General features: G+C 44.0%; 1 protein-coding gene across 7 annotated transcripts in view; it reads right to left on the bottom strand.

Annotated features, from left to right (window-relative positions):
* The window catches only part of Cadm1 (cell adhesion molecule 1), a 371,074-nt gene extending 348,110 nt beyond the window's left edge, over window positions 1-22,964 (bottom strand). For all 7 annotated transcript variants that reach the window (XM_045144994.1, XM_004666445.2, XM_004666446.3 and 4 more), the window contains exon 1: window positions 22,824-22,964. In XM_045144994.1, the coding sequence (XP_045000929.1) occupies window positions 22,824-22,956 (133 nt within the window). In that variant the 5' untranslated portion in view covers window positions 22,957-22,964. The remainder of the gene's footprint in view (window positions 1-22,823) is intronic.
* Between the last annotated feature and the right edge of the window lie 317 nt (window positions 22,965-23,281).

Below are 23,281 nucleotides of genomic sequence, written 5' to 3'. Positions count from 1 at the left end.
AAGGACTAATGCAGGACCAGGCAGTCTTTCTGGCCTTTGCACAGCACGTTGAAAACCAGGGTGGCAGGCATTAATCTACCTAAAGAATAGGAGTTGCTGTTAAGCTGACCTAGATTCTTCCTGCCATCCTCAAAGTGCTCCCTGACTGCACTAGGATTTGTTTTGTTCCTGGTGGTGACTGTTAAAGCAGCACACTTCCAGAAACAGTTTCCATCCACCCTCCCTCCGCACTGAAACCTGCCAAAGCTGTCGCTCATCATACAAAGTACAAGGAACGTTGTGAGGCCCACAAATTTGTTCTTTATTCAACCTACAACCACAAGAAGACTCTGAATTCAAAAACATTTTAAGTGGTACAGACAGGCTGAACAGGCTTTCCATGGATCTTTACGCAATGTAAATGTACAATCTGCTGTACTGCTGCACTGCCACGAGAAGTCAAATACCCTGGAATCCAGGACTGAAGAGATGGCTCTGTGGATAGTCGCTTGCTTACAAAACCTGCCAACTGGGGTTCAACACCTCAGCACCCACACAAAGCCAGACGCAAGGTGGCTCACACATCTGTGATCCCCAGCCAGCTAGTCTAATGTCCATATGTGCAGGGTGTTCTTTTGTAGCAGCCGGATACCCTACCTCAAAGAGTGGAGCAGAAGCAACTTAGTCTTCTGACCTCCACACACAAGTCACGGCATGCTCGCTTGCACACGCTCGTGCATGTGCACACACACACATAAATAAATAAATAAATATCCTGGAATCTAGCTCTGGCATTGCCATATCCTTAGCTATGTGACTAGCTAAGTCTCTTAAGTCTAATTTTATTTGCTTATATTACCTCGTCCATAATCCATTCACTTCCAACACAATACTTTTCCCTTCAGTAATACCATTCAATGACCCCTCAGCACCTGAGTGAAGAGTCTTCCAACCTACATGAACCTCGTCTATCTAATCAACCACTCCTTTGATAACATGCATCTCCCAGTCCTCCTGACAAGTCCTTCCAATGTTCACCATAGATTCCTTGCTCTGCCCCAACACACCTGACTTAAGATCTTACCTCTATACACACTATCCCATTAGCATCTGTCATACAATCCTGCTCTGTTTACAGCATCTAACACAATGTTTTTTGTTTTTTTTTACCACATGCTGGAAAATTCAATAAATATGTCAAGTAAGTAACCGAATAAAAGCATATATATAACTTATAGTTAGCATCTCTTTGAAGATGACTTTGTATATATATCTCTGGCTCTATGCTCAACTCCTCTCCTAAACTCAAGTACTACATGCCACATTGCCTTCCAGCCTTTCCTCTATTGATAGCCTAAATAATAAATCCAAAGCCAAGCTTGTTGCCCTCTTTTACCAGTTGTGTCTTGTAACACATACATAAATTGGAACCATCATTCTTCTATTCCATCAAACTCAGTCAAAATACACCTCCTCTTTTTTTAATGTTATTTATTTATTTATTTATTTATTTATTTATTTATTTATTTGAGAGCAACAGACACAGAGAGAAAGACAGATAGAGGGAGAGAGAGAGAATGGGCGCACCAGGGCTTCCAGCCTCTGCAAACGAACTCCAGACGCGTGCGCCCCCTTGTGCATCTGGCTAACGTGGGACCTGGGGAACTGAGCCTCGAACCGGGGTCCTTAGGCTTCACAGGCAAGCACTTAACCGCTAAGCCATCTCTCCAGCCCAAAATACACCTCCTCTTTTTATTTCTCCTCAATTTCCATTTTCCAGTCAGCCAACAGAACAGTTCTACCTGCATTCTTCTTTCACTACCTTACTTAAAGTTTTCTACATTATTTGAACTATTATATCCCAAACCTACAGCCGAATTTCTAATTAAATCTCTCAATTTCAAATTATTTCCAGATCCACATTTTTAAAGCATAATACTGATTTTGCTTCTCTATTCAAAAAGCTTCCAGTAGTTCTCAATGACATCCTAAACCTAGACCAACCTTTTGTGGTAATTCTCACTGGCCAATGTTGTTTTTCTCACTCTCCTCATGAGAACTCTTCCCCATGTTGTCAAGAGCTCATTTCAATGGAAAGCTTTAGCTAGGAATGGTGGTGCACGCCTTTAATCCCAGCACTCGGGAAGCAGAGGTAGAAGGATGGCTGTGAGTTCAAGGCCACCCTGAGACTACATAGTGAATTCCAGGTCAGCCTGAGCTAGTGAGACCCTGCCTTGAAAAACCATAACAATTAAAATAAAATAAATGGAAAGCCTTTGAAACACTTTACCTCCCTCCTGTACATGCCTCTGATGGAAAGACAGGGATGCCAGCGATGGACAACCTCAGCTCCTTCTCCAGTTTTCTGTTTTGGCCACAAACCCATCTTGCAGGTCCCAAGGAAAACATGAAGAGAGGAAAGGCCAAGCAAATAAGCACTCTATGTAGCACCTATCTAGATCACCCAGTCACCCACCTATTCTCCTTAGTTCTCCTAGCAAGAAGGCAAAATTTTTCAAAGAGAATCTTATAAACAGACCCAATATATAAATATATGTAGCTTCTCATGCTGAAATGGCAGACAGCTTCAGGAACCAGCACCAGATAAATGTTAGAAAATGAACTTAACTCTGATCAGCTATTCCATTATGAGTATATTATATATTCATTTTTTTCTATCTATCCTTTTTATGCTCCTTTAGTTCATGAAAAGTTCAGGTCAAACTCTTGAAGGTGATGACCTCATTTTTAAAAATCCTAAAACCTTGGAAAATATTCTATTAAAATATAACTCAGTATGCATTCATCTTATGAAATGAGGATAAAGAGATATAATCACAGGTAAATTAATATGAAAATGGGACATTTGGGGATAAAAAGAGAAAAAAACAGCTAGTACCTTAGTCTAAAATGCACACTGTTCAGCTACTGCATGAATAGATTGTAAAGCTACAGGAATAACAACTCTGAAGGAAAAGAAAACTGAACAGATAGATGATCTGAGAAGTCATCAACTCGTTTTCATGGAAATGGCCAGGATCAAGAGATGAGCAAATCCGCAGACAGGATCTAGAGGCTTGAAGCATTAGCCACCTAATTCTAGAAGAAATTGATTAACTCACCTTTTCTTCTCAGATAATGCCAACCATACATATACTATACTTTAACATACTAACCAAATTTGTCTTTCCAAGGTAGAATTTTTCCCAGATACTGCCATCAAATTATTACTAACTTGACAGTAGGTCATACTGAGAAGGACATCTCTATGCAGAATTATGGTGGGGGAAAAAAGGGTTTAATGACTGCCACTTAAAGGATTTCTCAAAAAGATAATCCCTGGGGGGGGGGGGCGAGGGTCTATCAAGAAAGGGAATGAGCTGTGAGTTCGAGGCCACCCTGAGACTCCATAGTGAATTCCAGGTCAGCTTGGGCTAGAGTGAGACCCTACCTTGAAAGAAAAAAAAAAACAGAGAGAGAAAAAAGAAAGAAAAAAGAACAAAAAGAAAGGGAATGAAGCTGGGTGTGGTGGCACACGCCTTTAATCCCAGCACTTGGGAGGCAGAGGTAGGAAGGTCGCTGAGTTCGAGGCCACCCTGAGTCTACATAGTGAATTCCAGGTCAGCCTGGGCTAGAGTGAGACCCTACCTCAATTAAAAAAAAAAAAATAGAAAGGGAATGGCATGGGCTGGAGAGATGGTTTAGTGGTTAAGGCGTTTGTCTGTCTTCAAAGCCAAAGGACCCAGGTTCAAGTCCCCAGGACCCATGTAAGCCAGATGCACTAGGGGGAGCATGTGTCTGGAGTTCATTTGTAGCAGCTGGAGGTCACGAGTGCCCATTCTCTATCTGCCTCTTTTTATCCTTCCCTCTCTCTCTCTCAAATAAATAAATGAACATTAAAAATATTTCAGGGTTGGAGAGATAGCTTAGGGGTTAAGGCACTTGCTGCAAAGCCCAAGTACCCAGGTTCAACTCCCCAGTACCCACGTAAGCCAGATGCCCAAGGGGGCGCACACATCTGGAGTTTGTTTGCAGTGCCTGGAGGCTCTGGCATGCCCATTTTCTTTTTCTTTCTCTCTCTCTCTCTCTCTGCCTATTTCTGTATCTCCCTCCCTCCCTCCGTACCTCCCTCCCTCCCTCCCTCCCTCTCTCTCTAATAAATAAAAATAAAATATTTTTAAAATAAATATTTTTTTAAAAAATTTAAAAATATATTAAAAGAAAAGAAAGGTAAAGACACATGTTAGAAGTGAAGGAGGAATGTGTTCTTCTCCAAAACTTAACTAAGGGCTATAATCCACTCACAACACCCAAGAAATGTAAGCTGTGTAACCTGGGACAGCACACAGCTATATAGCTACAAGGAAGCATCAATAAAATACTATGATTCTCCATAATTCAAAGCATTTAAAACACCACACACGGATGAGGCTGGATGCATGCCTTAGGCAGGGAGGAGTCTAAATGGATGGCTGTGACTATGAGGGAAAGCTTTAGAAATATGCCATAAAAAAAACAAGTTATGATAGGCAGTCTTCCCCTCCCAAGGCTGTCAGAAGATAGAGTTATTGAGTAAGCATCACTTCTGACAGTAAGGAAAAGGGTTGGCCACCCTCCTCTCAGGAACGCCTTCACAAGGTCACAGATACACCAGTGCTACAAATACACTTAAAATTATTACAGCAATAAACTCTAGCTTAGAACGGTTCCACCTCTATATTCACAGCAAAACCAAACTTCTCCTAAATTAAAAGGTAGTGTTAGCAAACACACTCTCCTCACTGCTGCACATAAAACCACTCTCATCTTAAGAGAAGACTGGTAGGATACCTTTCTGTATAAAACTAGATCAGTTGTAAGCAATTAACTTCATAAGCTTAATTTTGCCAGTCTATTTTGTACCAACTACATAGTCACACCAAGAGCAAGCACCTTTACAAAAAGGCAGCCCTGCCAGTCTTGGCTTTTTTAAACATAGCAACAAGCCATTTCTCATGTTTGATCCGATTACTGTGATCTATTTTATGATTCTATAGCCACTGTCTCCAGATACATCTTTATTACTGTATGAGGAAAACTGTTACCCTGTGGTTCAAATTTCCCTATGCTCACCACTTCTTCTGAGAATATATTTCAGTTTTAAGACAAGACTCCTGTGGAAGCAGACGTGAGAAGACGGCCTCAGAGATAAGTTTCTTGGTTGGCTGCCTCAACTCTGAAGTACTATTATAACCTACCTCAGCAATGACTCAAAGTCCAGCTATCCTAGGACTAGTGTGGGGTGGGGGGGTGATTAAATAAATGGGGAAAGATTCTTATCTGGGTTGGCAGTCTAAATCTCCCCAATGATTGCCCAACAACCAAGTATGAACAAACACCAGAAATCAGTCCTTCAAGCTATGAAAGGATCAGGCACTTTGACAGCTCTTCATCCATTACAAAAGAACAAACAACTTCTTCTAAGAATTATGGCCCTAAAAGCTAACAATAAGGCAACAACTAGGGGCTAGGGACGTAGTTCAGTTGGCAGAGTGCTTGCATAGCATGCAGCAAGCCCTGAGCTCAATTTCCAGAACTGCACAAAACAAACCACGCTCTTCATCTCAGCCCTGGGAGGTGGAAGCACAAGAATAAGAAATGCAAGGTCGTCCTCCAATGCACAGCAAGTGCGGGAAAAGCTTAGGCTACGTGAGACCCTGTCTCAAAACTTAAACAGGGCTGGGAAAGTTGCTCAGTGGTTAAAGCTGCTTGCTTGCAAAGCATGCCAAGCCTGAGTTCAGTTCCTCATCGCCCACATAAAGCCTGGGGCAAAGTGGTGTAGGCATCTGTGATCCAAACACATCTAGGACAATGGGGAGTGGGACCAACTAGCCTGACACTTGCCTGCAGTTTGGCAGTTCATCTGTAGTGACAATGTACTTCTCAAAGTTGTCTTCTGCCCTCCCCACACGTCGTGGCACACCCACCCATACACACAAACAAATAAATGCGCTCATCAAATTAATGGGGGGAGGGTGATTTGAGGTAGGGTCTCACACTAGCTGACCTCAAACTCACAGCAGTCCTCCTACCTTTGCCTCCCGAGTGATGGGATTAAAGGCGTGCACCATCACAACCGGCTCCCAGATTTTTTTAATATTATTTTTTATTTTATTTGCAAGAACGGAGAGGGAGACAGAATATAGGTATGCCAGGGGTTCTAGCCACTACAAACAAACTCCATACATCTGGCTTTACGTGGGTACTGAAGAATTGAACCCAGGTCGTTAGGCTTTGCAGTCAAGTGCCTTAACCACTGAACCATCTCCCCAGCCCTTATCAGATTAAAGTCATAAGCAATAATACCTGGTACAAATTTCATATCCAAACTATGAGTATTCATAATAAATGACATGCACATCATTGGAAATCAAGTGTGTGATAGAGAAACGGTGACTGAATAAATGCACTTTGGGGTGATTCATTTTTAAACTGGCCTTCAAGTCTAAAACAGTACCATCCTGTTGCCTGTTCATACTCATGTTGAAGCATAAGAAATGATTTAATGGGTATCTAATTTCTAATTCATTTATCGGTTCAACAAATGTTCCTTGAACATGTACTATGTATAGGCCTTGGGCTTTGTGCTGTTAAGGGTATAACAGAAAGCATGCCTCCTATGGAAGACACACAGACACAACACATGTCCACAGATAATAAAGCAGAATATTAAATGCCAAGAATAGTCAGAAAACTGCAGCTAAAGTTGAAAAAACAACATCACATTCAGGCTAGAAAATACCTTAAGATTCAAAGAAAATACTAGACTTAGCCTTTATATATGCATGGCATTTAAATGTGCCAATATGAGGCCAGGTCACTTAGTGATAGAGCACATGCTTAGCAGATGTGAAACTCTGCGTTTGATCCCCTTCCTGAACCAAAACAATTAAAAAATATATATACCCAGATAGAAGATATAAGAATGATACATTTCTGTTGTAGGAAAGAAGCTGAAGAAATACAAAATATACAGTAGGTATATAGAAGACTGGTTATTCCAACAAGGACATTTGACAGGAAGGGAAAAGGTAAGTCAGGAAAAGCCCTTAGGACAGTACAAAAGGCAACAACAGCAGCCGGGCACGGTGGCACATGCCTTTAATCCCAGCACTCGGGAGGCAGAGGAAGAAGGATCTCTTTTGAGTTCGAGGCCACCATGAGACTATACAGTGAATTCCAGGTCAGCCTGAACTAGAATGAGACCCTACCTCAAAACAAAAAAAGAAAAAAAGGGCACCACAAAAGAACCCTAACCAACCAACGGTGGTCATGGAAGTTCCCTGCAGGAATAGGTGTTGACTGGGTTCTCAGGAGATGGCATGCAGGAGTCAACCACAGCTACGGCACACATCTGCGGGGCGGCATGAGAGACCATGGTGCACTGGGGACACCATGATGTTGGTAGTAAGTACTCAAGTGTGGAGAGCTGACTAGAGGTGATAGGTGACAGACGCCTGCAAACCACAGTGAATGAGTAAGCCTCATCTTTAAGGTACTATGTACACATTTAAGGATTTTAAGGTAGAAAGTGACATTCTAACGTGTTTTAGAAGTACTCATCTAGAAGCAGGGAAGAGGCTAAAGGTAAAAGGAACAACCAAGGGGCTGCTAAACCACCTTAGCTCTACTTTCTTCATCTACAGAATGAACATGGGCAGGATTTAATCACATTCCTGGGGGAGAGGAGACACAATTTCCAGTTAGCCTCATGGATGGACAGCAGAACGCTTCACCAAGCCAGGATATTCAGGATAGAAGATCCTTAATTTCAGTTATAGACATCTGTATTGGGGGGGGGGGCATGTGCACACACACATATCAACTTATTTTTACAATTTTCACAATTACATATTTGGAACATAGATCTTGGTTCTGACATTTAGTTGTGCTTCTTGGACAAGAACCCTATCGTCCTCTTACTTCCTCATCTGTAAAATAAATCAGCAGTAGAACTACTTACAGGTTGACAGCGAGAATTAATGAGATTGTGAATGAAGATAATCAATAAGGTATAGTGTCTCTTCTTCATCCATATTATTTGAAACAACTGTGGAACATCCCAATTGAGATGCCCAACAGGCAGGTTTTTTGTTTTTCAATATCATCTGAGGTTTAGATGCAAAAGGCATCTCAGCTTTGGAGTAAGTTACATTGCAATAAAAAAAGTAAACCTTGCCAGGTGTGGTGGCACATGCCTTTAATCCCAGCACTCAGGAGACAGAGGTAGGAGGATCATGGTGAGTTCAAGGCCACCCTGAGACTACATAGTGAATTCCAGGTCTGCCTGGGCTAGAATGAAACCAAACCTACCTTGAAAAAAAAAAAAAGTAAGCCTCAATGGGCTGGAGAGATGACTTAGTGGTTAAGGCACTTGCCTACAAAGCCAAAGGATCCTGGTATGATTCTCCAGAACCCATGTAACCCAGATGCACAAGGGGGGCTACATGCATTTGGAGTTTGATTGCAGTGGCTAAAGTCACTGGCATGCCCATTCTCTCCTTCCCTCCCTCCCTCCCTCCCTCCCTCCCTCCCTCTCTCTCTCTCTCTCTCTCTCTCTCGCTCTCTCTCTAAGAAATAAATAAAAGATTTTTTTAAGTGAACCTCAAAATAGTGGCACACCACTGTAATCCCAACATTCAGGAGGCTGAGGCAAAAGGATTGCCTTAACTTCAAGGCCAAACCGTGCTATACAGTGAGATCCAGGAGAGCTGGGCCACAAATGGAGATCCTATTGCAAAAACAAAATAATAAGAGGGAAGAGAAGGAGATGGAAGAAAAGGAACTGGGGCTGGAGAAACAGATTTTCCAACTTCACTTGGGGAAAATGTGAAAAAGGGGGCAGGAGAGATAGTGCAGTGGTTAAGGCAATTGCCTATAATGCCTAAGGACCTGGGTTCAATTTCCCAGTAACCACGTAGAGCCAGATGCACAAAGTGTACATGCATCTGGAGTTCATTTGCAGAGGCTAAAGGCCATGGCACACACAGTCATTCTGTCTCCTCTACCTCTCTCTGCTTGCAAATAAATAAAGTATTAAAAAAAAAAAAGGTTGAAGCCAGGCATGGTGGGTGGTACATGCCTTTAATCCCAGCACTTGGGAGGTAGAGGAAGGAAGATTGCCGTGAGTTTGAGGCCACTATGGAGTCTGAGACTCCACAGTGAATTCCAGGTCAGCCTGGGCTACAGTGAGACCCTACCTCGAAAAACAAAAAATAAAAAGAAGGTTGGGCTGGAGAGATGGCTTAGCGGTTAAGCGCTTGCCTGTGAAGCCTAAGGACCCCGGTTGGAGGCTTGGCTCCCCAGGACCCACGTTAGCCAGATGCACAAGGGGGCTCACGCGTCTGGGGTTCGTTTGCAGTGGCTGGAAGCCCTGGCATGCCCATTCATTCATTCTCTCTCTCTCTCTCTCTCGCTCTCTTGCTCTCCCGCTCTCCCACTCTCCCGCTCTCCTGCTCTCCCTCTCTCCCTCTTTCTGACTCTTTCTCTCTCTGTCACTCTCAAATAAATAAATAAAAATGAACAACAAAAAAAAAGGTTGATCAGAAACATGGTTAATAAATATTAGAGGTACACATTTTGTTAATATAAAAATGAATGGTCACTATATTTAAAGTAATTGGTCATTTAAAAGATATATAGGATTCTTCCCACCACCTAATAAAACTGACCTTGGAAGAAAGAAGTAGGAGGGAGTTGAAGGTAGCAGAGACATTGATCTCTAAAATAAAGCCAAATGATGAGGAGAAATCTCTACATAAATAACAACACAGGATTTTCCAAATAAGGGAAAACAACATACAGAAATGTTGAAACAATTTGTGTAAAAAAATATTTTTCAATGGAGTATTATTCATTACATTAATGGGAAAAATAGGACAGAAACAAAAAAAGTAAAAGTGCTGCTACAGGAAAATTGTAAGGAATGGAACAGAAAGAGGATGGGATTTTAAGTCAGGTTAATGATTTATGCATCCAAAAAGAAACAAAATCTGTAATCACATACACCAAATGACTAAATGGGTATCTTTAACGAAAGAATCAAACAAAAGCAGGGGAAAATTGTTATTTCACTTTGATGAGAAGCTGCACAAGCTCAGCGGCACAGTGTGCTCACAAAAGTTCAAACCAAACAACGCCATCCACACAACCACACAACACTATAAATCAGCAGATCCGAGCTCTCAGCATGCCAGTAGCCGTGAAAGACAACTCTTTAAAACCCCTTAATGACAAAAAAAAGGTAGGGTGGGGGAATGGTTCAGTGACAGAGTGTCTCCAGCATATGCAAGAGGCCCTGGATTGACCCCTAGCACTACAAAAGAAAAAGAAAGGAAAGGGGGAAAAAATGAACAGTAGGGAAATGGTGCTAGACTAAAAGATCCTGAAGACGTGAAAACAGAGTCCACTGCATTCTCTCAGATGGATTCTAGATCTGGATCAGGGAGGACAAAGAGACATACAGAAGGGACGTTAATGGGATTACTGGAGAAGACTGAGCATGGCCTAGACATTAGATATTATTATTAAAGCATTGTCAATTTTTTTTTTTTTTTGGTTTTTTCGAGGTAGGGTTTCACGCTAGCTCAGGCTGACCTGGAATTCACTATGTAGTATCAGGGTGGCCTCAAACTCATGGCGATCCTCCTACCTTTGCCTCCCAGTGCTGGGATTAAAGGCGTGCACCACCACACCCAGCTAGCATTGTCAATTTTATGTAGTAACGTTTCTGAGGTTGTGTAGGAAAATATCTTCTTTTTTGGAAGTTACATGCAGAAAATTCAAAGGCAACAAAGGTAATTACACAGAAAGCTACATGCAGAAACATCAAAGATGCCTGCTACTTGTCTTCCTGTTGTTTAGGGGGAAAAAAAGTCCAGTGAGTATATATGCACATATTACTCAGAGAAATTAAAATGGACAAAAGGTTAACAGTTGATGAATTTAGATGAAGTAGACAAATATTCGCTTCCACTATACCGCCTATAATTTCTAAGTGTTTCAAAGTAAAATGTAAAATACAATAAAAAAAATTAAAAAGCAGATAACCTTATTGAAAGACACAGATATACCTAATGGTAACTCAATTTAAAAATCATTTTTAAATGTTTACTTTTCTACCAAATGCTTTATGGGCTAGTCATACACAATGTAAGATGCTGATTAAAACAATGAAGTCTGTGTGTTAAAAGGCCCAATAAATAAGACTGTCATTACCTTCAGTTTTCCCAAGGTTACTAGATAAATTCTATTTACTTTCAAAAACACTGGGCGTGGTGGCACATGCCTTCTTTAATCCTAGCACTCAGGAGGCAGAGGTAGGAGGATTCCCACGAGTTCAAGGACACCCTAAGACTACATAGTGAGTTCCAGGTCAGCCTGGACTAGAGTGAGGCCTACCTCAAAAAACCAAAAGAAGAAAAAAGAAAAAAAAAACACTGGACTTGAGGATGGGAAGATGACTCCACAGTGAAAAGTATTGGCTTACAATGCCTGCTGACCCAGGCTCAGTTCCCCAACACCCACATAAAACTAAATGCAAAGTATGATCCCAAGGCGCACATGCCTACAAGGAAGAGCCAGGAGACTCTTAAAAGGAACCAGCATTCCAGGCTCATGGGCCCAGTGAGGAGGATGTTCCTTTGCAATCTGGGAGTTCATCTGCAGCAACAAGAGATGTCTCAAAAAAAGTGAAGCACAGACACCTCGAAGCTGTTCACACACACACACACACACACACACACACACACACACAACATACACATGGTTCATACACACATATATGTTTCTTAGAAACATGCTGAACTCCAGCGTTATCTTACTGTCACTTTATTCTTCCTGTTCACCCCAAAGCAGATAGAATACTTTCTGAATTAATCCTTTCAACATAGTATTGTTTCAGTATTCTAAGATGTAGTGGATTTATATGTTTATGTATTCATAGACAGAACCTCAATCCATGCCACTCAGTAGTAGATATTTTAATGAATTGGATGGATGTATGGGTGGGTACATAGATGCACTTTTTCTTAAGTATATGTATACATATTATATGACTTGATTTAATTACTGGTACTCAGTAAGGTAGGGTATTTGTATTATTCTATATATGTATTGTGAGGAGACAGAGAAAGAATGGACATGCCAGGGCCCCTTGCCACTGCAAACCAACGCCAGATGCATGTGCTACTTTCTGCCTCTGGCTTTACATAGGTACTGGGAAATGAACATGTGTCAGCAAGCTTTGTAAGCAAGTGCCTCTAACCTCTGAGCAATCTCTCCAGCCCTCTTCTTTTCAATTTTATCCATATGCACATATATATGTATATGTGTGCACACCACTGCAAACAGGAGAAGCTTGCACCACTTCTTGCATCCAGTTTGCATTGGCTGGGAATTGAAGCCAGGCCAACAGGCTGTGCAAGCAAGAGCTTTTAACAACAGAACCATCTTCCAGCCCCCTTCTTTCTGTCCTGCAATCCGGAGTGAAGCACTAGTTTTGGCTGTTGCATAACCTAAGATGAATATTCCAGTTGCACACCTGACCTAGTGACGGTAGAGATTTGCTTAGGAAAGGGCACGGAGAACAGCATTCACGTGACTGCTAACAAAACTAGAGGAAAGGGACCAGGCCTCTTCCCAAGGATGTGTGCTCACAAGATAGACACCAGGAAAACTGAAATTCACTGTCATTTAAGCTAATCTCTACTTGAACCTTTTAAGAGATAAAACCATTTGAGCAGTAATTTGGTACTAAATTAACTTGTTTTTTTTTCCCCCTATCATTAAAGTTTTCATTGTTTAAATAAGGGATTTTGTAAGAGAAATGAAGCAATGTTCCTGTTCTATTCAGAAGAGAGAATCAAGCTGATGCCTTTTAAACTCAGTAGCTTGGCTTATCACAAGCACATTAGGCAAAGGGCTAAGTACATAAGCACATTCTGACAGACAACCTTATCCAAAACTGTCCCATAATACTCAAAGACAATCTAACTTTGTATCACGTAGTACTGGGGTGCTAACCTTTGTACACGAGCAAGAACTAAAAGAGAAAGGATACAGACAATGGAGGGGCATAAGAAAGAACTATGGCAGATACCAATACTATGGAAAGGCTTTGAAAAGATCCTTGAGATAAGCTCAGCAGTGAAGAAGAGAAACAAAGAAAAAGAGAGGAAAAAAGAAAAGAAATTCATGTTTCTGTTCATTATGCCACTGATAATTCATGTGCTTAAATTATCTACCAAGTACAACCAAATTCACAAACGTGATTTGGTGTTGGCCAAATTGTGTCGAGTTAAGCAGCACTACTCCCAAATTCAAATATCTCTTCAGCACTAGATAAAGGCCTGAGTGGGAGGTTTTTCTCAGGACTGACATGCAATAGACATGAAAACCATCTTTGCATAGCTGATCTCATGGCAAGTCACAAGGTCCTCTGATGTGTGTGATGTATAGTGTGTATGCACATGTGTCCATAGAAGAACGCTGTCTCTCTTCCTCCATTGCACCTCTGCATATTTCCTTGAAACAGAATCTCTCTTGGAACCCAGGACTGCAGTTGTCATGAGCTCTAGCGACCCTCCCTCTCTGCTTCCCACAGGACAGGGGTTACAAGCATGCATGGCCACACCCAGCTGTTTCCATGGGTTTTGAGGGTCAAGCTCCACAGGTCTCGGGTCCTCCCGGGTGCTCATGCTTGCATGGCTAGCAAGCACTCTTAGTCACTGAGCCATTTCTCTGGCTCCAACTTTGATTTTTAACCCTCCAGAGGCATTTATAAGTCTAAACGTCTTCACTTTGGGTCTGAAAGTCTTACTTTGCCAACCTATAATTTGTTAAGTCAGTTAGACTATAGTAACCCCTATATTTAAACAGGTTCGTTTTTGTTGGGGTTTTTTTTGTTTTTGTTTGTTTGTTTGTTTTGATTTTCGATGTAGGGTCTCACTCTAGCCCAGGCTGACCTGGAATTCACTATGGAGTCTCAGGGTGGCCTCAAACTCGTGACGATCCTCCTACCTCTGCCTCCCGAGTGCTGGGATTAAACGCGTGTGCCACCACGGCCGGCTTTAAAGAGGTTCTTCTACACAGAGGCACAATACATTTTCAACCTTCCGTAATTTAAAACTTCCATGACAATTACATATTCTGTCACACTGTCACAAAGCAATGCATGTTTTTGGCTGGGAAGATGGCTCAGTCAAGTAAAGTACTTGCCTAACAAGTATGAGAACCTGAGTTTGGTCTCCAGAACCCATGTAAAAAAAAAGCTGTGTGTAGCCGGAAGCACTCGGAAGCAGAGGTAAGAGGATCGCTGTGAGTTCCAGGCCACCCTGTGATGACAGTGAATTTCAGGTCAGCCTGGGCTAAAGTGAGACCCTACCTAGAAAATTAAAAAAAAAAAGCTGTGCACAGTGGCACACCACTGTAATTCCAGAGCTGGACACACAGGAGACAAGCAGATCCATAGAGCTCTTTGGCGTACCAGTCAACCCTACTTGGCTAATTCTAGTGGAGGGTAGCTGAGGAACAGCACCTGAGGTTGTCCTCTGTCCGCTGCATGCTCACAAACACATGCATATGCCGCATAGAAAGGAAAGAAGGGAGGGAGGAAGGAATTCTTATATATACCTGTAAAGCAGAAAAACAAATGACTTGATGGAGGGCTATTATAAAAAGTATGTATTGGTTAAAAAGAAAAGTGTCTATTCTCCAGGTAGACAAGAAGAGTCTGCTATCCTTCACCCATGAACCAAGACAGACAGTTAAAGGAAAAGCAAAGTTGTTTTCTGTCACAGCAACCAGTTGAAGGCTGATGGGCAGAACCACTTTCTCCTCAGTTTCACTGCAGAATCATCAGTCTTCCAGTCCCATCAGGATTGGGCTGAAAAGTAATAAGAAATGAGGGCAATTAGAGAGGAAATGAGAGAGCAATTGAGGAAGGAACCACCTCAAGACAAAACAGTACAGAGATTGAATTTGATGCAAGAAGTACGAATTGGAGATTAGGTTTCTGGAAGGAAAGTGCCATGATCCTGTCCTGAAAAGAATGAGAATTGCAGCAGACAGACTTGAGCTCCCTCTGACTCTGACTCTGGCAGAGAAGCTGGAGAGGGGGACTGCACAGAAGCTGCTGTTGGTAAAACAGTGTGTGGTGGTCCTTGAGGTTCCCAGAGCATCATGACGAAATTATCTGCCAAATCAAAGATGAAAGCTAAAGAGAAAGAAGGAAAGGCTTCAAATGTGGGACGACCAGGATGTCATTGGAATAATGAAGAATTCAAGAGAAATTCGTTGATACCGGATGCAGAGCAAGGACACTGTCCATTTTGGACGTTTGAACTTTTAGATAATTCTGGAGGTATGGTGCATTCCGTGGGAAAGATGGGGTAGGTGAACTCTTTGTTTTCAGGCAGATTCTTCCCCACCCACCCCAGGGATGGCATAACTTAATTCCAACTTGACACTGCTGTCTAGTGCTGGACAGCTGAAGAGAAATTAGACTGCCTACCTTCCCAAGGAAGTCTGCCAAGAGCAAGACACTTATTCTAGGCATTTCTAAAAGTCCATGTCACTGGAGTATCAGCTTCAAACACTGAGTAGCATTTAAACATATATCACAGCACTTCCATTTCAAGCCTATTAACATCTCTGAAGTATCTATATATTGGGTCAAATAACCAAATTCCAGTAAAAGGTCTACTAAAAAATAAAAATTTCCCCACCCCACTTTTCCCCTTAAGGTAATCACTTTCTTCAACCTGTCAAGTTATAACAAGCTTCTTGGCACCTGCTTTCCCTCTTCCTTACACTATGTGTTTCTTTTGAGTAATTTTTTTTGAGTAAGAACCAAGGTCACATATAATATCGGCCATGAATGTATATTTAAATACCTTCTGCTCCCTTTTGTTTAACCTAGTCCATGGGCAACTGCACCAAAGCTTTGGAGGACCAGCACTGGAAGACCTTCAAAGCGAAGCTGTCCATTAACTGCGACAGCAGCTGCTGGCTGGAGGCTGTAATTTAAATCTCTGAAAAAGAAACTGTGGTTCTGAAATTCCAACAAGGAGGTGTTATTTGTGATTACAAACATTCCAGTGGGTTCCTTTCTTCACTGATGGTTTCCAGCAAAGGCATTTTATTCCATTTTGGTGGCTCTCCCCAAGCCCGGAAAGTATAAATTCCTCTGTGCATTTTCTTGCCTGGTAACCAACTCAGGAGGCGGGTTTTCACCTGATCAGGGCCATTCGGACCCCTCAAAAATCATCTTATGTGTAATTATCTATTTGGCTACAAACCAAAAAACTAAATGCTTCAAATTTATAGACTGTGTTAAATGAAACATCTGAGAAAAAACCACTTTAAAGCAAAAAAATAAATAAATAAACCCTCACATTTCACAAGTCTAGAGAATGGACCCAACCTACTTTCAGAAAAATCAAAAATGTTCAGAAATTAACACTGAAACATTAAAACAACTCCTAGTAAAATTTTAAAATCTTATTTTAAATCAGTGGGGGGAGGAAAGTATTGAGAAATAAAGGTAATAACCTTTTCTCCCTCATCACCCTTCAGTCCCAGCCCACAAAGATAAGACCCAAGTCTTTACAGCATGTGGTACGGGCATTTTGATTGTATCAGTCACAGAATACAGGCTGAAAGTACCACTTAGCCAGATAAAAATGAAAAAGTGCATTTTTAAAGCAATATATTCACAAAATATAATGGCATTAGTATCATGGAGGCATGAAAGACACACACACATGCACACACAGATATACATATACGTATGAATAGGGTATCTCACCGCTATGAAACTAAAATAAGCTGTCCCTACAAAGTTCTCAGATGGAAGGTATTCATTATGGAAACAACTGGAAATGACCAATCTCACCAAAGGTTCAGGCCACAGTGGAAGGATTAGCTACAATTACTGCATATTTTACACAACCATATTTATACAACAATAAAATTCATCCTATCCGATCCAAACAAAACCTTGCTCAAAATAAACTAAACCACAGGAAAGGTCTCCTCAGAGCAAGCAGTAATCGTATTCAGCTTCACTGGTATCTGCTTAGCCATTACCCACTGCGACAACCCTTCATTCTGTCTTCCTCAGAAAAGCAAGGAAAGGGCAAAAACTCTGTATTTCCTGTTGAGAATCTGTATATTCGGGAAATGATACTGTAATTATGAGTAGAGAAAGAGGGGCTATATCTTAGAGACCCATTCCGAAGAAACTGTGGAAAAAATTATAGGCTGTCCAGGTCTGATTGAAAATAATCTAGGAGGAGGAGGAAGCACAGGGAGGGCAGATGACTCTAGAGGTGGGTAACGACTGAAAGGGGGTAATTTGCATATAGGGTTAAGCACAGCTGAAAAAAATCCAGAACAGAGTGAAGAAAAAGAAAGTATGGTCAATGTTTAAAAAGCCATCAGGCAAAACTAATTTTTTCTTTAAGAAAAAGCAAAAATTTCTCCTTCAGCCTTTGCTCTGTGGTTGACAAAGGCTCAACACCTACTAAGAAATATCAAGCTGTACTCTGGTTCTTGGCTTCCTTTTTTCTTTGATTATATAGAACCAGTTCTGTTAAAAGTAGTCCTTGAAAAGAGAAATAAAATTCTTAAAAATCTTGACTGGGCATGGTGTTGCATACCTTTAATCCACACACTTGTGAGTTCATTAGCTTGGGCTAGAGTGGGACCCTACTTCAAAAAAAAAAAAATCTTAAAAATCTAAACGTGAGTTTCCTGAACCTAGTTTTCGCTTTTCTGACTGGTTTTGGCAACACAACCACAACACTCTCCTATAAGTTGCTTTACATGACATTCGTGTGGTGACTGCCAAAGACGGTCCAGAGGTTGCAGAATCATCTGTCCATACCAAAGGCACTAGTGTACCAAAAACAAGTCCTTTCTCCTAGAGGTCTTGTCTGATCCATAGGTTTATTAAAGCAAACAACTAAACTTATTACTTTTAGAAGACAAAATATTTTTAACCAAAGTATCATCCTCCTATGTTCCATATCTATGACTGGACACCCCTGCCAGGAGGTGAAAAAGAAGGTCCACTGGCTGACTGGGCATTAAGGGATCCTCTCAATCCAAGGTCTGCAGCTAGCTCAGCCTCAGTTCAGCTGTGGGCAAGATCCTTCCCTCTTTGGGCTTCAGCCGCCTCACTTCAAAATATTGGGCTTTCCCCGAGATAAGAACTATTCTATTTTCCTTTCAAAAAGTCCATGTGTATAAAAATGCCAAATTTTTTTAAATAAGTAAGTGCTAAAATGTTACATTTTCTAGTAGAAGCTTTTATTAGGCACATGAATTTTGCATCGGGGTACCTGTAGAAAATGTGTGTGTGTGTGTGTGTGTGTGTGTGTGTGTGTGTGTGTGTACACAAACACAAGTATGTTTATGTTCATATTTGTATCAGCGCGGGCAAGTGCACGCGCGCACACACACAAACACACTGATATCATTAGGTGCTTATACAGGGCTAATTACTTCCGACTCAAAGCAGCAAATTTTCAATTCTGCAACAGATGTCGCTGTGTGATTTCTCCTTTCTGTTCTGGATTTTCTATTAAAAATGCCCACCATAATGGTCAGTAGTATTCTCTCAAAGAAATATATATAGCATTTAAATCCCCTGGATTTATTTCTTTTAAATTTTCTGTGTATGTAGCTCAAATTCCATTCAAATCACACTATTGATTACTTTGGCATCCGTGAAGTAATTCCTCCAAATAAAAATGGCCCTTTTGTCAAACATACACATACATGCACACACCAAAATTTTTAGTTAGAAAAAAATTCAAGTTAAAAAATGCATATAAATTCTAAGAGGCCAATTAGGCAGTAAAATGTAATATATACAAACACAAAAAAAGAATGAGACCATTTGTACAATATTATCAATTTTTAAAGCCAAAAAATCACTCAGCAATATAAGGCAAAGAATAATAAAAATGCACTTCTGTATGAAGCTAAAATGTACAAGGTGTAGGGAAAAGTTTAAAAACATAATTCAACAGTATCACTAATGATAATGAAATTTGGGATTTTATTTTTAACATCTTTAAAAATAAATATAGTTAAGGCCAATTCATAATTGCAAGGGATCTTACCAATCAGACATTCACTATCAATCACTTCTTAACACATGCCATAGGAAGGTGACATCTCTTTTCCCTTCAACCAATAAATCGTCCAACGATGATCAACCTCAACAGGTAGCTAGCACTTTCTTCTGGCAGGAACGATTTCAAAATCTCCCACTGAAATCCAAGAGCCCTTTCCCTTCTGGAATTTTAGAGGGAGTGGAGGAGCAAGCAGTGAGTGAGTCAGGGGCCACCTCCGATAAGCAGCAGAAAGTGAGAGGGGAGGAGGGAGTGCCCTGCCTGCGGTCATCTTCCCTGTCCCATTCCCCTATACCAGGAGGGCCACTGGAGAAAACTGGATAAAGCATGTACAGCATCCATATGAATAAAGCTCTTTGTCCGGGAGAACTGCCTGCTCTTTTATCCCCCTTTTTCGTATTTGTTCATTTCAAAAGATTGCTCAATGGGTCTCTTGTTCCTCCAAAATGTCCCAGGCAAATAAAGCAAGCTTGTCTTGTCACACAAGTCACTAAATGAAGCCTTGTGCGTCTTCAGTGACACACTGTAAATATAAAGTGGCATTAATGAGGGATATTTTATCTAAGCTATCACAAGCGAGTGTAAGTCCCTCCTGCGGCTATTCAATCTGATGCAGAGAAAGGCAACAATAGGAGGGTGGCACTTTTGCAAAGTCCCTGTCGCCAGTATGCAAGCCCCAACAGGCTGAGGCAGGCAAGCAAAACTCAGCCCTAGGCTACTAACTGGGCTAACCACCACCACCTCAAATCCCCCACCCATCAGCCACCTCACCTAATCCAGAAGAGGAAGGGTGAGGTGATCTACCCCTGGTTCATTCAGGAGCCCAAACATGATGCATGCACCTTACGTGTACCAGGAATGATTAACACCGACTAGGCAAATCCATGTTGGCTGTATTTCATTAATATCCATTTCATCCAAACACTACAGGAGAGGTAGGGTAACATTTTTCCAGGGGAGGGGGTTAATGGCTTCAGTTACAGGGGCAAACAGAACCAGGACCCCAATGCACAATGGCAGGAAGTACCTTCCCCAGCAAGGATGTAAATGATACACGCCTAATGAAGTTAGAAGGTAGCACCAACAGGTTTCTTTAACCCTGGGAATGGGAGGCAGAGGCCCCAGTGAAAGCTTAAACTAAGCAGATGGAGAAAGAAAATCCCTTAGATGTCCACCTGAAATTTACCCCTGAAGTAAGAGACCTAGGACTGAGCCAACACCCCCTCAAACTTCACACACACACACACACACACACACACACACACACACACACACCCCAACACACACAAACACACACTCAAAAAAAAAAAAAACTTCAAGAACGTCATCTCATCCCCTCACTACAAATCAAACCCAATTACTTTCTAATTTGAACACAATCTGATAACCAGCGTACAAAACAGGAATGTACACAAGAGCAAGCTGCTGCTTCCATGGTAACTGGCAACAGAATTTTCCCGTAGCTTTGACATGCACGGTTGAGTTCCAGACCGCTCCTTTCCAAGTCAGCACATATCCCTCGCCGGGAAAGCAACTTCTCGCCGCGATATAGTTACAAATATAGTACTGTTGTTACTACCCGGTGCCTTCAATGAGCAGGCTTGACAGGGGAGGCATAATCTAATCCCACTCTGCTGGCTAGCGGCATCGCACGGCTCCCATTTTTTAGTCGAAAGGCAATATATATCCCCGAGCAGTGCTTCCCATTCACCCCCCTTTTTGGCAGCCAATACAAATCTATTGTTGCATCTATTATGCGCCGGTTACCCAACCTTTACTCACGCTCACGTTTAACTAACACTGGCGCTTCTTACAATGCACCAACACGAGGGATCTCTTTTGGGAACATTTTATCGAACCCCTTCAGTCAGTGGCATCACCCGAAATGAAGTTGTAACCACATCGGCCTCGGCTGAACCCAATTATCTCGTAACTCACAAATTAAGAAGTCACGGAGGAAAAACACATAAACAGCATCCGGAGACAGTGGCATGGAAGAAAAAAAATTAAGCTGAAATAAAAGATGAGGCCAGACCCCAACCCGAGTAGCCCAAATAGGTTCCCCAGGCGGACCTACGTCGCAAGCCTGTTTCGGAATTGGGGGGGCAGCCAACCCGACATCCCCCATATCCAAAGCAGCACCCCCAAACCTCCCCATCTCCTACAGCGTGTCTCCTGCGGTGTTTACATAACTGTGTGTCCTCTAGCGTGTAAACAAAAGGCACAGCCCAGGCGGAGAGGCGCCCCTGGAGCTGCACGCGGGCCCCAGCACTGCACACGGTCGGGCTGGGGGCTCCGCAGGTGGGGGCTGAGCTTGCGGCGTCCTCCGCCACTTGTTGCTCCCCAGTCGGCCAGCCCGGAGCTGCAAGGAGGGGCTTTGCAGGCTCAGCGAGCTCTACCGCATGCCCTCCAGCACAGCCGCCCCCCCCCCCCCGCTTACACCGCCCGGGGCTTCCAGCGCCCGCCCGGAGCCCGCAGCAGGCGGTCGGTCCGAGGCTCGGGGACGCCGTGCGGTTGCGAAGCGCGGCAAGGTGGCGGGAAGGAAGGCAGGGTGCAGCACGGCTTGGCCTCTCCGCTGGGGAAGAGCTCCGGCTCCCTTTTGTTAGCAAATGCAAACACTGCCCTCTTCTTTCGCGACCGCGCCAACGCGCCCGGCACACGGGCGAGCCACACATGCTGCTTCTAGCGAGCGCTCGGCGTCTTCAGGGAAGGCGCCGGGCTTGCAGAGCCGCCCCTGGGCAAATTCCCAAGACAGCCCGCCACGCAGGGGGCGCCCGGAGGCCCGCAGGGCGTCCGCCTGGCCGCAGAGGCCGCGCTCGCTCGCTCGCTCGCTTGCTCGCTCCACCACCTGCGGGCCGCCTGGCCCAAGGACCAGCGCGGGGAAATCCGGCGCCCCCCCAACACTCGTGCCAGAGGCCTCGGTGGCGCGGAGCGGCTGCGGGCTCCGCGAACCTTCCTGCAGAGGCGGCGACAGCGGCCGCTCGCCCCCATCCCTCCCCGCGGGGCTGGGCCGGGGAACTTTCCCCGCCTGGAGCCGCGCCAAGGAAACCCGCAGCCCGGCCGACGGATGGAGGGGGACGCCGGCGGCCGGAGGGAAACACGAGAGGCGTGCAGCACGGCACCGGGGGGCGGCGGGGCGCGGGGACCCCACAAGTGTGGGGATGTCCTGGAGCCCGCAGGCAGTCCGCCTGGGAGGAGGTTTGGGGGCGAGATGGAGAATTGGAGGGGGCCAGGTTAGAGAGGTGGAAGGAGAACGGGCAGCCCAGGGAGACCGGAGGATCTGCAAGTTACGGGCACCAACAGCGAGTTTAGGAGGGTCCGAAAGGTTTGGGGGCTTCGGTTAGCTCCCCTTCCCCCAAGCTCCGGCCCTTGGCCCCCGCTCCCACTCCACTCCGCACCCCGCGCCAAGCCAGGGAGAAAAGGTGTGGGTGCAGCCATCCCTGAGGGCTCTCATCACGGCCGGCGGGCAGGGGGAGAAGGCGGACGCCGAGCCCTCCAAGCCCCTTCCAGCTCAGCCCCGAGTTTCCTCGCCACACTCCCGCCGCCTCGGATTTAGGAAGTGGAGGGGGGGTGTTGTCATGGAAACGTTCCCCCCTTCCGAGGCTCGGAATACTGGGGTGCTGGCGGAGATTGGGGAGCCCATTGGCCGATGCCCACACCTACCTGTGGGGATCAGTGCCGCGGCCGAGAGGAGCAACAGCAGGAGCCGGAGCCGGAGCCCAGGAGGCGCCGCCGCCGCCGCCACAGCCGCTGCCGCCGCACACTGGGATCCGCTCGGCAGCACAGCACTCGCCATGTCGGGCACCTGCCTCAGACTGGCGGTGGTGGCTGCCTCCCGAGCCCGAGCGAACAGCTAATGAGATGCTAACGAGATGCGCTGGGGGCGGAGTCAGAGGCGACCAATCACGGCGCCGGGAGCCCAACCCGGCTCTCGAAGGACTCGCCCCCCCTCTCCCACTCCGCCCCCTGGCGCTGGCGTTCGGCGGCGCGCCCGCGCCACCGAGGGGCGGGTACGAGGGGCGGGGCGTATGCAAATATGTTTACGTTAAAATTCGGCTTCGTTTCCTGGGGATCAAGGAAAAAAGTGTTCTCCAGGGCGCCTGGCAAGGAGGAAGAGAGTA

This window comes from Jaculus jaculus, chromosome 3 (genome assembly GCF_020740685.1).
Source record: "Jaculus jaculus isolate mJacJac1 chromosome 3, mJacJac1.mat.Y.cur, whole genome shotgun sequence".
In the NCBI taxonomy this organism is placed as follows: Eukaryota; Metazoa; Chordata; class Mammalia; order Rodentia; family Dipodidae; genus Jaculus; species Jaculus jaculus.
This window is presented reverse-complemented; position numbering and strand designations above follow the sequence as displayed.